Here is a 17,737-nt window from a genome sequence, read left to right on the forward strand (position 1 = left end):
TGGAAAACAAATCCTATAATATATTTCATGATTTCAAAAACTGGACGCTAGAATGAATTAAAGATTTGGGCTATAGGAAAGATATGTAGGTTTTCAAGATGGTGGAAAACATAATAAAATTGAAATATTGAAGGAGACTCTTGAAGAATGGAATCGGAAAATAGTAGCCATAATATCAACATTGAATTATGTTTGCTTCTATGGGTAGACTATAGCATAGTAAAAGATGTTACTGAAGCAATGTCAGATATAGAATAAATTTTATTTGGTAAGACAGAAATGGTTTCAAAAATTAATTTAGACTGACAGGTGAAGAGAACAATTTAGGAAAGAATGTTTCACTGGATCTACAAAAGAAATTGGCTCAGGCTTTAAATTTAAAAGGGAAGGACAAATGACAAGAGAGTGACCTGAATAGAATTCTCCTGTTGGATTTACAGAAGAGGCTTCTTAAAGATTTGAAGTACCCCATGTAGTGTGACGAAGAAGAAATGAAGAGTAATGACAATATTTGAATGAACTAAAGATTAGAAGTGAAAAAATTAATATAAAGTTCATTGATTTGATTAAGGTTAAAATACAATACTTTGTAACTTGTGGCCATCTTTTATGAATTTTATGCTTCCACCAGGAAGATTATGCTTTATATATTTGTTTATAGTTAAGATATAGGATGAAGAAATAAATGTAACTTTAGAAAGGATGAAGAGTTATTTTTTTAATACTCGTGATGAAGTTGTAAAGCAACTTTTTTATATGTTTCTTTTTCTTTATTCTGACTTATCTATTTTCCTTTTTTACTCCCAATTTCTCTTCTTTCTTTTAGTTTGTATTATATCTGGCTATTATAGTAAAAAAAAAACCACTCTGAATTATTTTTAATACAGAAAAAACTAATAAGAATGTAAAAATAAAAGAAAAATGTCTAACTAAAAATTTCTTTATTTTCAGGCTATGATATGTCTACCTTCATCAGACGATATAGCAGATACTTGAATGAAAAAGCACTTTCTTATAGACTTGTAGCCGTTGATTTCACCAAAATGAAAAGAGGGTAAGGGTCACTTTGATTGTCCTGCTGTTGTATTTGGCAGTCAGATGTTTAGTGGAACCAGCTTAAAGGAAATACTTTACCTAGAATATAAAAAAATATTCAAATTCCTACATCAGTTTAAAGTAATTACTGTTTTCAGTTAACCTTTTCTGAATTTTGAACACAGGTATAACATTAATAGGAAATATTCCTTAAAGAGATTCGATAATGTGATTTGAAAAATGAAAAAAATCCCTTTCTTTGCCTATTTTTCTACTTATTTCGGAAGTCATACTCATGTACATATGCTGAAAGGAGCAGTTTTAGTAGATTGCATAGGGTGCAATTTTGTGGTGCTGCACGCATTATTCTGATAAACCTCTCAAATATATTTCCCATTATGTCTTTGAAGGATTGATGGTGTGATGAGGACAATGAATACTGAAAAACTTTTGAAAACCCTGCCAATTATTCAGAATCAGCTGGATGCACTTCTTGATTTTGATGTAAGTCTAGGAATTGCTCTTTACTGCTATAAATCTTATTCAAGGGAATGAGGGAATGTTTTTTATTCCACATTTTAACTCTTCATTTTCCCTGTTTTCTGTGCAGGCAAACCCAAATGAACTAACCAATGGAGTAATCAATGCTGCCTTCATGCTCCTCTTTAAAGATTCCATTAGGCTTTTTGCAGCCTATAATGAGGGGATCATTAACCTATTAGGTATGTGAAATAAAAATAATTTTAAAATGGAGACATGTAAATATACGTATGTGGTTTTCTAAATATTTTCCATCACTCCTTTATATTCTATTTTGTTGGTTTAGTTTGTCTTATTTTTCAATTTGTTTCTCTCTCACACATATGTGTCTTGGCCAACATATAATACCTTTGCTGATGAGCTTCTCTGCTGCATTCTTTTCCAATATCCGCATACAGCTTCCTCTGCCTTATATTTGTAATATGTTAGAAATTGCTTATTTTTTTAAAAAAAAACCCACTACTAATTATACAGCTTTGACCAGCTGGGATGTTAAAATATTCCATAACACTTCAACTGCTTAACTAGTTCTCAAGGAACGTACACTTCACTTACCAAAATAAACAGCTACAGAAGTTTCTAGAGTTGCAATTTGTACTGTTTGTTATTTCCTGGTATTAAATTAATCTGAATTTTTGAAGTGGGAGAGGGAGAGGGGATAAATTGACAAAAGTGTAAGCAACATGGTAAAGCAAACCACGTGTGAACCAACTAATTACATTTAATGAAATTAAGACTGAAATTATGCATATACCACACATGGTTTGGAGGAGATAGGAACTTGATTCTTGGTATATTCATGCAGACCAAATTCTTAAAGTATTCTGAATAGAGATACAATTTCTTGGGACTATCCTAATCTTCATAGTAATGATAAAATTGTGGAAATTTGCATTAATCCATAACTATGAAAAAGGGCTTGTGTGGCTCAGAAGATGCTGAAGAATTAGTAAAAATTCTCATTAAACATCACTAAAGGCTCCTGGGGAATAAATTGATTGACATTTCTTTTTGTTGTTTAAAATTTACAATAAAGTTAAAAAATGGAAAGTAGAATAATAGTATTAAATTATGGATGAGAATTCTATTAATCTAAATTCTCACCCACAATTGAATTTAGAATCCATCTGCTGTTTTTTTTAATAACGATTGAATTCCACAGGTTAAAAATGTTTTTAAGAATTTGAATATGTATCTCGAAGTTTCTCAGCTTGCATAATTACTGTTGTAGTAGCCTGACTGTAATCTCCTGGAGTTGCAATGCAAAAGCTTTTTCTAATATTGCAATTATTAATTTGTTGTCTGATAGATAAAAGCCTTTTCTAAAGCTTTTCATTTACAGGCGGTTTTTATTTGTCCTTAATAATAAAATGCGAGAGCTTATAACCTCATAGTAAAAAAAAAAAACCAGATTCTTATATGTTAATCAAGCTCTTGGTTAGGATGTATTTTATTTTCTCAGATTATTAAAACCCTAATAAAATACATATGTTTGGAGCCTTTTTATTTACAATAACTTTTCTTTGAATTTTATGCTTCAGAAAAATATTTTGATATGAAGAAGAACCAGTGCAAAGAAGGTCTGGATATTTACAAAAAGTTTTTAGCCAGAATGACCAAACTATCAGAATTCCTCAAAGTGGCAGAGGTAAATAAATCCAGTCACATCAGCAGTATTTCATTTAGCTTTTCTGTACTGGTACAGTAATAAGTGCATGATTGTAGTTCTTGCCTCATAATTTCCTGCAAACGTAGGTTTTATGTGGTTGTTGAATGTAAATGTCAGTGAAACCATTTCCATTTTAAAAGGGTATTTTGATCGTCTGATTTCTATTAATTGTAATTAAGAGATGTCTGTGCTGAGGTATTTACTGAAGTTGTTTTTCCAAGTGGTGTCAAAAATTCTCACAAACTATTTTTTCTGTTTCCGGTATTTGAAATGGATCAACACTTAATATTAAAATTTATGGTGGAATTTAGTGGCATTTAGAATTGTACCAGTTCAGAAAGCAGTCCGTGTCCTCCCTGGTCCCTTAGCTTTATGTAGACATTCAGGTCCACAGTTCTTTCTTTTCATTGCCACTGCATGTAGTAATGTACATTTTTTCCCTTTTTTGTGAACCCAGCAAGTTGGAATTGATCAGGGTGACATTCCAGATCTTACTCAGGTCAGTGTACATTTCATATTAATTTAATCCCAATCCTTTGTGCATTTGTGCTTTAACAGTGAGTGTTCCATTCTGTACATTCTGAGAATTCATTTTCTTCCATATATATTATATATGGAAATAAGTGTCATTTTTTTACTTGTAACCTGTGTGTGTTTGATCAGTAACAAGTTTTTTAAGTATTTTCATGAGCTCTCTGTAGATCTTGTTACCAAAGATTGAGGGATATATATATACATACATATTGCCATATACTGTACATTACAACCAGACTGTTTTGCTGAAATCCATACTGTGGATTAACCATCTTCTTTATTAACCTTGTTCTCCAATTTCATCAGCTTGAGGACAGTGCCTTAACGGTCCCCTGCTTAACAATGAGGGAGATGTGGTAGTTCAGTGGTTAGCCCATACAGTGGAGGTGCAGAGGTTCATAGCTTCAGTTATCTCTTTTAAGAAGTGCTCATGGGAAACATTTCCATCCTTGATAACTGATGCTGAATGGACTGTATAATGTAGTCTGTATGTTGCTGTGTCTTCCAGGTATATGATAGATCTAAGATTTCTTAGTGTTCCTTCTGTGATGCTATTGGTATTAATACATTGGGCTGAAGAAACTTCTTGGATGAGAGGCGAAACAGTCCCATTGCCTTTTGAAAAGCACCTTAGGGATGATTCTACTCTGAAGGTTCCAGTACTGGGACCTGTTTTAGTTTTCTGAGAGAGAACAGGCTTAAAATGAACTCCCTGACAAGACATAGTGGCTGTGGGAGAGTGGTTGCTCAGATGTCAGAGATTCTCCATCTTTGGTTATGAATAGGGTGTCACTTTCCATCCAAGACAGGTGCACAATTTGGGAGTCCTCGTGGACTCAAAATTCCTGCTCAATGAGCACATGGTAGCTGTAGCCAGAAGAGCTATTGCACCGATTCATCTGGTGTAGCAATCGCGCCCTTTCTTGGACATGTCCCTTGTTGCAGTTGCTCGTCTTCCGCTGTGACCTCATGTGGCTACCCTCGTAGACTACTCAGAAACTACAGATGGTCCAGAATGGAGCAGCACCAGCCATACTGGAAGCACCTTGGTATGCCTGTGCAATACCTCTGCTATGAAAGCTGCACTAGTTATCATCCAGCTTCTGAGTGTAGTTCAAAGTGCTGATGATCACCTATTTTGTGGCTTAGGGGATCTGTCTATCTCAGGCAACCTCTCTCCCATCAGTTCTGTGTACTGCATAGAGTCTGAGAAAGTGAGTTTATTTCATGTCTCATCTGTTAAGTAACCTTATCTGATGTATTGAAGCCCCAACTTCTCTGCCACAGTGTCAACCTCTGGAATAACACCCACCAGACAGTGGCACTGTCCTCACCTTGCAAGCCTTTAACAAGAGTTTCCCCAGCATTGGAAATGGAAGATGTGTATGAACTTCAACTCCCAGTATAGCTGACTAGGGAATTCTGGGAGCTGATGCACACATTTTCAAGTTGCCATGGTTAGGAAACCCTGCTTTAAACAATACCTGAAAAATATACACACCCTCCCTCCAATTTTAGCATAGGTAAGATGTACCCATCATGTTCGTTTCATTTGGGCGTGTCTGTGTTCTCTCCATTATACTTACGTTTAGTTTTAGTTTTGGTTTTGGTTTTAGATGTCATATCTGTTTTTACAAATCTGTACAATGCCCAGAGTCAGTGTTGGGTTGGGTAGTCTTATAAATCAAAGTGACTAAAAGCAGAATAACAACTTTATCTTTACTTGAAGAAAAGGTTAAGATTTAGTGCCCCAAATATCCTGATAGTATTAAGTGGACAAGGCAGGATCTTGATTTTACATTTTGGAGGGCATTTTCTTTCATTGTGATAATACAGCGCTAGACAGATGAGCCAACAGTCTAATTGTGTCTAAGATTGCATGAGATGCTTGTGTGAAAGGTTGTACAGAATTAGCAGAACAGAGTGACTAGGGATCTTCAAACTTGCCACAACTTTAAGACTTGTGGACTCCAACTCCCATGCTAGCTAGGGAACTCTGGGAGTTGAAGTCCACAGGTTTTAAAGTTGCCAAGTTTGGAGACCCCTGCTATATGGACAGTGTGAGAAATTCCTACTAGCCAACTTGTAACTTTGATCATTCAGATGCAGTAAGTAGTTATACAGTTCCATCAAATGCTTATGTTGATTCCTATCATGTGAGCCCATCTGTCACTGTGCTGACACAGTGCTTTAGTTTTTTCTGACTCTTTGCCTATGCCATGCACCCCATCTTACCCCTCTTCCTTCCTATTTGCACAGTTGCTATTTAGCTCTTTTTTTATTACTTTGCTGTCCAGTTTATCCAAGAATCATTTGGCCTGCATTATCTGCAGATTGCTGTGTCAGCAATTTGGTGCTTTTTATCTGTGTTAAACACTGGGAGAGGGAAGTTGTGGCTCTACATGGCTCCTTTCTGAAAATGTTTGCTAGCACAATATTCAGGGAAAGCTGAGACTTTTTAAAAATTACAGTTCTCATCTGTTTGTGATGTGTGTAGTTTTATATGATAAAAAAGGGAAACGGGTGTAGTTAATGCCTTAATAGAGCCCTTTTTGAATTATGGGGGTAAGGAAAATAAAATTTCTAGCTTTGGGGACACTTCATTGGATAAATTGCTTTTAGATTACTTTAAAATATATAGAAATAAGGTCAGTAAATACAAAATAGAATAGATTATTTATCCCAGTGGTGTCAAACTTGTGTCGTCATGGCAGCGTCAAGTGACGTATCGTGACGTTTCCCCACTTTGCTCAACTGTGGGCGTGGCCAGCACGTGATGCATCTGGCCTGTGGGCCGCGAGTTTGACAGTTCTGGTTTATCCAATGCTTTGTGTCTGAAACTCACACAGCCTGAAGTTTTTAGTTAGTTTGATTGATCAGAACGCCCATTAATAAGAATTTCATTCTCCCATAGCATCCTTCTCTGAGTTTACTATTTGTAAATGATCTGTAAATGATCTTTTTCTCTTATCCCTTAATTCTTACTAAATTGTTTCCTGATAGATAAGTGTAACTGAGATTTCTTTCAGACCAGACCAGACCATTTTTCAAACAGAAAATACACTTGCAGGAAGTGACACTAAATTGCTGAAAAATAGCAAGTGCCTGTAATAAAGGAAATAGACTGTAGGATCAAATAGTGTGAACACGCAATCCAGACTAGCATACCCTGAAAAGAGAGACATAACCGTAATACTTTGGCGAGGGGGTCCAGTTAAAACCAGTTAAAACTTTCTATAACTATACAGCAAGGGAAGTTCAGCAACAGAAAATATTGTATTAACAATACAGGTCGTGCTCGACTTATGATCCCAGTGGAGCCCAAAACTTCTGTTGTGACATTTGTTAAGTGGGCTTTGCCTCATTTTACAACCTTTCTTGCCACAGTTGTTAAGTGAATCACTGCATTTGTTAATTTAGTAATCCAGTTGTTTTCCCCACTGACTTTGCTTGTCAGAAGATCATAAAAGGTGACCACATGATCTTGGGACCCAGCAACAGTTATAAATATGAATCAGCTGCCAAGCATCTGAATTTCGATCACATGACGATGGGGATGCTGCAAAGCTTGTAACTGTGAAAAACAGTCATAAGTCACTTTTTTCAGCATCATTGTAACATTGGAAGATCACTAAAGGAACTGTTATATGTCAAGGACTACCTGTATTGTATTTGGGAACTCCAGCTTTCTCCACAAAAGCCCAAACTCTTTCCTGGACCAGTGGTTCTCAACTGTGGCAACTTTTAAGAAATTGGCTAGGGAATTCCGGCAGGTGAAGTCCACTCATTTTCATATTGCCAAGGTTGAGAAACATTGATCTAGAAGACAACATAAATGATCAAGGCTTCCCTAGACTGAGAAGAATAGTCTTCAAGAATCTTATAGAAGATTCTAAGTTTTAACACCTTGCTGATCTGGCTAAAAGTAGTGCGGGAAATCCCCTGGCATCTTGGAAAGCTGCTGCCATTCAGAATAAATGATTTTTGGCTAGATGACCTATAGCCTGACCTATGGTCTATTAAAGCTTCTGAGTTCTTAGTAATTATTTGCATCCTGTTATATAGAAGACCATGTTTGGATTATTTTCTCTGTCAGGTGTAAGCAAGAGAAGTGGCTAAATTGGAGTATATACTAGAAATGGAGGTGCTCGTCCCATTAGTCTATTCTTTATAAGCATTTTGCCATGATGTCTTAAGAGTAGAATTTAACTCTGTAGTATTCAGAACAGAAAATGCAAGTTAAATACAATGAATTTTAGAATCCAATATATAGATTTTTAACTTTAGGCTCCCAGCAGTCTGCTCGAAGCCCTGGAGCAACATCTGGCTTCTTTGGAAGGAAAGAAGACCAAGGAAGTTTCAGCTGCCAGCAGGTAATTGCCCGAGGCTTGTAATTGTTTGCTACTTGTCATTTTGGATCATTGGCCAATGTCTACTAGGACCTTCCAAGTTTCCTTCATTGTGAGGACAGCTGGCGGATTAATTCTAGTCCTGCCTGTTCTTCAGGGGATAGATTACACTAATACAGTTGGTTAAAATAAAAGTTATGATACCAGGTGGTGGCAATTAAAATGCATGGAAACCTATTGAATGGTTCTTACCACAGTCAAAAAAATTGGGATGCTATCACATGATATATTAAAGGAGGGAAAGGAACGCAAGGCTGTTTATTCCTGACAAAATTGATACAATCCTCAATTTATGAGTACAGTTGGGCCTATTGCTAAGCAAGGCAGTAATTAATTGAATCAGGCTGGCTTTGACAACCTTTTTTGCCATGACTGTTAAGCAAACCATTGCTGTTATTAAGTGAATCACATTCTCATTAAGCCAATCCAACTTCCTACATTGACTGCGCTTGTCAGAAGCTGGCTGGGGAAGTTGCAAATGGAAAGTATGGTGACTTTGGGAAGCTGCAACTGTTGTAAATATATCCAGTTGTCAAGGAACCAAATTTTGATCATGTGACTATGAGTATGATGCAATGTGTGAGGATTGGTCATAAGTCACTTTTTCAGTGCCATTGTAATTTCAAACAGATGAATCATTGTAAGATTACCGGTATCTTAATATTTCCATTTCAGATTACTTATCCATGTAACTCAGGTAGTCATCCCACCTTGGAGATCTCTGCCCATGTTTGCAGATACTCTTAAACATCTTTATTTGTTTGGTTAAGAATGTGAAGATTGCAGTCTGAATACCTTTCCACCTCTTTTTCTCTCTCATTGATTTGAGAATGCTTAATTGTATAACAAGAGGTTCCTTCTCTCCCTGGGTAGCCCCCAAGAAAATAGACTGGTTTTTCTCTAGGCTGATTGTTCAGGCTCAGAGCCGCTAAATCTTTTGTGTCTGTGTGTTTTCTCTAAAATTCAGAGCAAGTACTCTCTCCAGTGCCGTTTCCACCCTGGCCAATACAGGAATGTCCTTCAGTAAAATGGATGAAAGAGAGAAACAGCAGGCTCTGGAGGAGGAGCAAGCTAGACTGCAGGCTCTGAAGGTATTCACTCCTGAGTTGGTAGACATGACAGCCAATAGCATTTAGACTTATATTGCACCGCCCCATGGCGCTTTACAGCACTCTCTGGGTGGTTTAAAATGTCAGCACGTTGCCCCCAACAATCTGGATCCTCATTTTACTGACCTCAGGAGGATGGAAGGTTGAGTCAACCGTGAGCCCCATCTGGATCAAACTCCAGGTTTTGAGCAGAGTTAGCCTCCAATATTGCACTTTAACCGCTGTGCCACCAGGGCTAAGCACCTCTGATATGTAAAGACTGCTTTTGTTGCTGCTGCTGCCACTTATTAAATTTATCTGCCATTTATCTCTGAGCTCTTGCAGTAGCAATCTCTCCTACGTCCCTAAGAAAAGTGTCCTTAATTTTAGCCCTTTAGATCAAGCTTCGCCGAGAAAATGACCACTTTCTTGCTTTTGCCATTTTGTCTGAACAGAAACACCCCTCCCCAAGTTAATGAACATTTGGGAGAGTTGCTGCAGTCATTTATCACATCGCAGTTTATCAAATCCCAGTTTGTCATACAATATGCCTTAACACGGCTTCTATTCACAAGTCAGGCAAAGGCTAAACACATTTGGTTTCCATTGAGCTCAATGCGGGAAGAGTCACATAAAGGCTTGGCCCTTTTTCCATTGAAAAGCGGTCCAGCCAGATCATCAGCTTGTTAAAAATCATATAAATCATGTAAAAAAATTCCATTGCTTCCTGTGGAAAAAGTTGAGCAATCTGTTTTTGTATTTTGCTAGAGAGTCCTGTCACAAGACAGGGTTGTGGGTTAATTTCCGCAAGATAATGAAGTTTCACTTCTGGTGCCTTCAACCTTTTTTGTGCGAGAAGGCTAATTGAGCATCCACTGTCATCTCTTTTTTCTTTTTTGTAGGAACAGCGATTGAGAGAGATTTCTGTGGTTTCCAATTCGACTTCGACTTCTGCTTCTCCAAGCACTTTATCAGGAAAGAGTGTGAACACCAATCCTGCCGTTGACCTCTTTGCAGCCCCCGCCCCAACTACCAATAGGTAGGCGTGGGCTTATATTTTAGCCACGGAAAAGCTCCCCAAAAAATTAACAAGAGAGTGAATGTTCAGGATCTGTTTCTTTATTTTGTTTTGCATTGGGAAATTTACCCAACCTGGGGTGGGGGGTTTCTGGGGACTGAGAAGGGGAGGAGTCAGTCGGTTGCAGTACATGTGGTTGCAGTCAGGACAGGCGATGAAGGATAAGATGAGAGGTCAAGAGCCAGGGTCCCTCCTTCCAGCTCTCAGTCTTCATCCCCAGGGCACCAAAATGTCAAATCTCTAGAACCTTGGGGTTTTCAATGTGGTTGTGAAATGTTAGCTCTCTTTTAATGAGTGAAATTGACTTCATTCGTGATTAGTTGTGAGTGACGGGGAGGCTTGGCTTGCATCACTCAAACCCGTGTGAGGGAGAATGGGGATGTTCTCCCTTGTGGGTTTTGGGTTTGGCATCAGCTGCAGTAGTAGGGTGGGGGCATCTGTTTCCATCCTTGAGATTCTGCTGGCATCTAGAAGGGCTGCTCCACAGATAAAGAGATGTGAGACCTTGTTCATGTGGCTGGACATGAAGGATCACTCTACTCCCTCTGTTGCTCAGCAACACTCCTTTTCATCCCCTCTCAGGGGTGGAATTGAGGCTTCCATAGTGCTTGTGTCGGAGATTCCAATCTGCCTTCTTTCTGCAAGGAGGTCTGAAGCTATGCAAGATGACGCCATGACAGTCATGGACCTGATTCATCTTACAGTTGCATATTATATTTCTCCTTCTTTCTCTTTTGGGTGTCTTGGACAGGATACAACATGACCTGAAAATGTGTGTGGGGTGGGGAGGACTGATCTTCACTCCTGGTCATGGACAGATTACTGTGGAGGTTTTATGAGTAAACCCCTTTCTACAGTGAGAAAATACCTATTAAATCTATCTATCCGAAGTGCCTAAAGGATCTTGAAGATTTTCAGAAGGTGCTTGGGGAGTTTCCCCAAGGATCTGATGGGCAAGAAAGACTCAGTTATTCTTGATACTCAAAATGAATGGGGTTGAATGGGGTTGAAATGGAATTGATTCTTCCTAAGATTTAAATATTTTATTGCAGTAAATAAAGTCTCTTGAACTATTCAGTAAACAAATATTCTGTTGTGGAGCTTAAGATGCTTGTTAGGTTTCTTATTCAGTTTCCACTGTTCTGGAGGATTGAAGTTTCAGCTTTCAGCTCCCTCAGAAGCACAGATAATAAGTTTGATTTTTTGGGTAACTGGTATTCTTCTTGAAACTTCCAGCATGCCCAACCTTTCTACCGATCTCTTTGATCTTCAACCTGCATTTGTTCCTACGGTACAAAGTACTCCAGCCATAGCAACGTCAGCAAGCAGTGCCTGGGGAGGTAAGCAGCTTTTGTGGCTAAAGAGAACAGTGATGTTACTTGGAATTCTTTCCTCTGTCAATTTACCTTGAACACCTGAGCACACAACTAAGCCTCTGTTGCTATGCAAGTCAGGTATCTCTTGCTTCCACTAGCAGCTTCAGCAGAGAAGTACTAGCTAATGATCTCCAAGAGAGCTGCTTCTGCATAGAATATATAAAATTAACTTTGCTGTCTTTCTTTCTTGGACTTTTTACACACAGTGGTATTTTGTTATACTGTTATTTCCTTCTGGGTGGCTTGATTTGAACATAAACTTGAGTGAACTGAGGAGGCCTAAGAAGTTTGTTCTTCAGAATTTGAAGTGTAATTGGATCTAATTGAGACAAGGTGTTTTAGTCTAAGAAAGATTTCTATTGATATTTCATTTTAATTAAATCAGGCTAGTATGGAATAGTAGTTTAAAATTATAGATTTGAACTGGGAGATTCTGGTTTAGGTCCCTGTTTGAGCACAGAGCTAACTGGTGATTTTGGACCAGTCACTTCCTCTCAACCTAACTCACCCCACTGGATTGCTGTTGGACAAAATTAAATGAAACTGCTATGTAGGCTATCTTGAGCTCCCAGAAAAAAGATAGGATGTACGTTGAATAAGTCAGTACATTATGATTTGAATGTTTCGTGTTACTAGCAATCTGATAGTGCTAAAAAGGGTTCGTGCACCTATTTCTATGTACATTGCCATTTCTGAGTTGCCTACGCAGAAACAAATTCAAGTGGTATTCTGCCAGAAAAGTTGAATTTCTGTTTGCCAGTCTGAATTGCTTCAAATGCAAAGTGCAGGTAAAATTTTCAACTCCCCCCCCCCTTCTCTCTTGGCATCACACATTCTGTGGCAAATTTGGACTCTTTTTACACATCAGACTAAATCATAATGTAATTGCTTGACTTAGTGCCTTGTATGAACCTAGCCATTGTGATACATAAACCATGTTTTGCAGTTTAGCATGAACCCCTGGTGTCCCAAGATTTTCAAGAGGCTGGTGGTTAAGATGTACTTATAATTAAGTACCACACAGGGTTTCCTTTCTTCCTGCCACGCTCCCTCTTTTTCTTTAATTCAGTCCATAATTTAAATTTGCTGAGGCAGCAGCAGCAGCGCGTTTAACTCAGATGCTTCACCCTGATTCTCCAGATACATAAAAGTAATAGTCCCGATAAAGATCCCGTTGTTTTTCTACTGCATAATTTTCCAGCTTGTGCATTCGCTTTTATATGTGGATAAGACAGGATCTTCCCAATCTTCCATCACTTAAAGCAAAGAGCAAGAGAATAACAACCATCATTTTCAACATTGGCACCATAATATAAAATGATCTAACTCTTTGAGGAAAGTGGCAGCCTAGAGTCGCCTTGTAAGAGAGATGAGCAGCATAAAAAATAAATAAATAAAAATAAAATATAGTAGGATGAAGTTGGTGGCTCCCAAATCAGCTAACTATGTTAAAAGCCTAAACGATAAATGATCTAAGGATTCTGTTGTCAATCTCTGGAGAACAACAGCAAGAAAACAGAAAGGAATGGAATAAAATAGAATAGATTAGATTAGAATTCTTTATTGACCAAGTGTGATTGGACACACAAGTAATGTGTTCTTGGTGCATATGCTCTCAGTATACATAAAAAGACAAGAAACTGGTATGAGTTGCAAATCAATTTAAGTCAGCTGAGATCAGGTATTTCTTTAAAAAAAAACACCAAACAAATTACAACTTTATTTTTATGTATTATCCTTTCATAATCTGGTAACTTCTAGATGTATTAGTTTGCAACTCCAAGAAAATCAACTAATGTGTTGGAACACATCTGGAGGGCATCCATTTGAGGGGAAATGTCTGACACCTGTGAACTCTGCACACTGTGACTATGCTTTCTCTCCTGAATACCACTTGTCTTCTGGTTTTTCTTCTTTCCCTTTCTTGTTATCTAACGCTGTCACCTGAAAGGACATTTCTCATCCACAAATGGTTGTGTTGGGTCTCCACCCCATCTGGATGTCTTTGATATGAAACCGGTTGAAGAAGCTGTAAAAAGTTCAACTCCTTTTGTGAGCTCCACCTTTGGCTCCAAACAAACAGTGGAACTATTTAGTGGTAAAAAAATATTCTCTAATTCTTTCCTACCAATAGAAATTGTAATTCTGGTTCTTATATATGTATATCAGTTGAAATTCAGTCTCTGCCTACGTTTCCACTCAATATATTGCCATTTCTATTTAATTCAATGAATAATTATGGTGATTTTCATTTGGACCGCAAGTGGCATAATTCTATGAAAAGTGCATGTTTTATATTTGATGTAGTTTTAGAATCATAGTAAAATGCATTGTGTTTGCCTTAAATTTTCTTCTACATTCTGCCTGCCCTTGCTTCAGTTCATCCTTTGCAATCTGCCTATCTGCCGAGATGTATGTAATAGTTAAGCTCCTTCATTTTCTCCTCTGGTTTTGGGGTGAATACAATAGTTTTTGTTGTTCTTTTAGGCTGCAAGGCTGTTTTATTCTCTCAATCTGACCATTGTTTTGCTAGGCTACCCTCTTCATTCTGCATCGCAGAAAACAACCTCTTCAACAATCAATGTGGACTTCGATGCTGTATTTGGTGGAAAATCGACTATAAATGATTTTGGAACTACAGCAGGTAAAGCTCTTTTTTTTCTCGTGTTTAGCTTTTAGCTTTATGCTTCTCTAAGGTAATTTAAAATTTACGGGGAGGCAGTGGCTCAGCAACTAAGATGCTGAGCTTGTTGATTAGAAAGGTCGGCAGTTCGGATCACTAGCACCGTGTAACGGAGTGAGCTCCCGTTAGTTGTCCCAGTTTCTGCCAACCTAGCAGTTAAAAAGCATGCAAAAGTGCAAGTAGAAAAACAGGGACCACTTTGGTGGGAAGATAACAGAATTCCATGCGCCTTCGGCATTTAGTCATGCCGGCTACATGGCCACAGAGACATCTTTGGACAGTGCTGGCTCTTCGGCTTTGAAACAGATATGTGCACTGCCCCCTAGAGTCGGGAACGACTAGGACATATGTGCGTGGGGAGCCTTTACCTTTAACTAAGGTAATTTATTAAAAAGCCTTGCTGGAAAAGTCACCTAGTCATCAGCAAGAGATAAACTTGGCATTCACCCACCATTTATTGCTTAAGACGAGAGGTTTATAATATCTAAACAGTTTCTCCCTTGACTAATACTATCTAAAACTTGTACTTTGACCATGATTCCCTTTTGTATGAAAATATAAACACTTAATAGCTTACAGGACTGTTTTGGAATTTAAAAGCAGTGCTAGTATACTCCTGTCGTGGCTTGTTAAGCTGAGTTGTGACTGAATCTCGTCTGCTTTCACATGGCCATTTCATGTCAGTTCAAGTTACTATTAGCCGTTTAAATCACGGTGTCATCTCCTGCCTTTGTAAGCCATAAACTAGCTTCAGATGTAACACAAATGGTGTTTAACTTTATTTTGGGGACTAGTGCCCTTACTTCAGTGACGTGTGGTGAGCTTTATGGCTGGTGAGGCAAAACCCTGGCGCGGCTTTCCAAAAGCCCCATTGAAGCCCCGCCGCTGTGTCCGCCATACAGGCAGGATGCGTCCCGCTCTATAGGTGCTGGGGCTTCGGCGGGGCTTTTGGAAATGGCAGCACTCCGAACACGGCATAAGCCGCAGCCAGGGCAGAGGGTTAAGCGGCAGCAGCGGAGGAAGCAGCAGCGGCGGCTGATGAAGTTCTCGCGATGCAAAGTGCCCGGCGGGGCTCTTTGCATCGCGGGAGCTGCCAAGACCCGGGTCTGCAGCAAAGGCGCTTGGCGGCTCCCGCGATGCAAAGTGCCCCACCGGACAATTATTTGGAATACATTCTAACATCTTATCATTTTCCATAGTCATAGCTGTATGAATACTTTGAGAATCATTCTCTGCAAATATTAATTTAAACTAAAATAGATATTGATATATAAAAAAACTTGTAAAACAAATATTTCAGTACAAATTTAAATGTATATTAAATGTTAGCTAGTTAAAGATATTGCAGGTTAATGGGGAAATAAGAGACCTCTAAGTCTTCTGATGGTTCTGCTCTTGGCGGCTCCCGCGATGCAAAGGGAAGAGTTGAACTTGCTCATACAGGCACGTTTTACAAGCAAGGCTCCTGCTGCTAGATTGCGCAGTCGCTCAAGTGCAAGGCATGATTCGCTGCTCCCAGATCAGGAGGCGGGAGAATCAGTGTCTCCTTTGCATACGAAATTTTTCACTTTTTAACCCTTGCTTAACTTTTAAAAGGCGAAAAATTCCTTATGCAAAGGAGGCCCCTAGTTCTCTCGCCTCCTCCTATAGTTAACACTAAGCAGACTCCAAGCCACTGTGACTTGGAGTCTGGTAGCAACTACCTTGGCTTTAATTATTTAAAAAAAAAAATCTTTAAAATTCTTTCCTTTTCCTGAGGAGACTGGTGAGGCCCCGCCTCCCCTGCCTCTAGTGACTGCACGTCCCTGCCTTACTTGTAAAAAGAAAAGATTGAAAATTCTACTATGAAAGAATGAGATCGATCACATTGAAACACTGGAAAGAGTGCAGAGAAGAGCAGCAAGGATGATGAGGGACTGGAGGCTAAAACCTAGGAAGAATGATTGCAGAAATTTGGTTTGTCTACTCTAGTGAAAAGAAGGACTAGGGAGATATAATAGCAGTGTTCTAATATTTGAGGGGCTGCCAAAAAGAGGAGGGAGTCAACATATTCCAAAGCACCAAAAGGCAAGACAAGGAACAGTGGATGGAATTTAACCAAGGAGAGAAGCAACCTAGAACTAAGGAGAAATTTCCTAAAGGTGAGAACAATCAGGCAGTGGAACAGAAGTTGCCTTCAGAAGTTGTGGGTGTCGTATTACTGGAGGGTTTTAAGCAGAGACTAGACAGCCATTTGTCTGAAATAGGTCTCCTGCTCGAGCAAGGGGTTGGACTGGAAGACTTCTAGGATCCATTCCAATTCTGTTCTATGTATCTTATATTTTTAGGAGGCCAAGATAAAATTGCCTGTGCGTGATTTAATTCTTAATGAATTACCCTTAATTTTCAGATGATGTATTACAACCAACAGTAGCTGCACAAAATCAGAGAGGAAATGTAATTGGGCAACAAAGTGGTAGGATTTTGGCCAATGACCTTGACTCATCACTTGCTAATCTAGTAGGAAGTAAGTACAAAGCTTTAAAAAAAATGTATTTCCACATTTGTTATTTAAAGCAATCCTCCTTTTTTTGAAAATTAAATTATTTTGATGGGTTTTCTTGCAGATCTTGGATTTGGAGGGACACCACCCAAAAAGTGAGAACACATACATATTTTTATCTCAAAATAATTGCTTATATATTGATAAACAGTTTTTAAATTTAAATTGATATTTTTAATCCGGCTTTCCACAATCTGATCATTGCAGCAGAATAATTATAGGAAGCCAGCAGTTGAAAAAGATTGCTACATTATGTTGAAACAAATATTGTAACATTTCATGTTTAGCCAAAGTAATGCCTAAGTGAACATACTTGAACATTTACAGCCAGTTAAAAGCACATAGTCAACTGCTTGCTAGTAGGTTTCTGTTCTAGTTGATCAAACAGAGATCTCATAATCAGAAAATTACCCACTTGAATAGCATCATTTGAACAGTGAAAATGAAAAGTTTGTGAATTTGGGGGGGTATTCAACCAATTCCTTTTAACCTTGAGGGGGAAAAATACATGCAAGCATTAACAGACCAAAGGCCTCAATGTGTAATGCTTTTCCATTTAGCAAACTTCAAATGCAGCAGAAAAATACCTGTCCACGCACTACATATTTCTACTCATGTGCAAACTTCCATTTTATGCATGCATAGGATATACAAAGTATGTTAAATATGTATGCTTAACGGATGTTTTCTTTTAACAATCCCCCACCCCCCTGTAGTCAGTTAAACAAACGGGTTTTCTGTATATATATTATACATTATGCTGTATATACAGGTATTCAGAAT

The 17,737-nt window shown here is 38.4% G+C and overlaps 1 protein-coding gene across 3 annotated transcripts in view; it reads left to right on the forward strand.

Moving 5' to 3' along the window:
- Positions 1-17,737, forward strand: part of LOC106548345 (phosphatidylinositol-binding clathrin assembly protein) — a 47,148-nt gene that overhangs the window by 15,906 nt on the left and 13,505 nt on the right. Inside the window, exons 4-16 of one of the 3 annotated variants that reach the window (XM_087727183.1) lie at positions 952-1,054; positions 1,446-1,539; positions 1,646-1,757; positions 3,117-3,223; positions 3,702-3,743; positions 8,066-8,151; positions 9,155-9,278; positions 10,178-10,314; positions 11,590-11,693; positions 13,681-13,827; positions 14,263-14,373; positions 16,802-16,918; positions 17,019-17,049. In XM_087727183.1, the coding sequence (XP_087583309.1) occupies positions 952-1,054; positions 1,446-1,539; positions 1,646-1,757; positions 3,117-3,223; positions 3,702-3,743; positions 8,066-8,151; positions 9,155-9,278; positions 10,178-10,314; positions 11,590-11,693; positions 13,681-13,827; positions 14,263-14,373; positions 16,802-16,918; positions 17,019-17,049 (1,315 nt within the window). Of the gene's footprint in view, positions 1-951; positions 1,055-1,445; positions 1,540-1,645; positions 1,758-3,116; positions 3,224-3,701; positions 3,744-8,065; positions 8,152-9,154; positions 9,279-10,177; positions 10,315-11,589; positions 11,694-13,680; positions 13,828-14,262; positions 14,374-16,801; positions 16,919-17,018; positions 17,054-17,737 lie in introns of those variants that run through there. The other 2 variants (XM_087727184.1, XM_087727182.1) reach the window with 2 other exon arrangements.

This window comes from Thamnophis sirtalis, unplaced genomic scaffold, assembly GCF_051295495.1.
Source record: "Thamnophis sirtalis isolate CommonGarterSnake01/CBP01778 unplaced genomic scaffold, rThaSir2_p1.2 scaffold_13, whole genome shotgun sequence".
NCBI classification, from domain to species: Eukaryota; Metazoa; Chordata; class Lepidosauria; order Squamata; family Natricidae; genus Thamnophis; species Thamnophis sirtalis.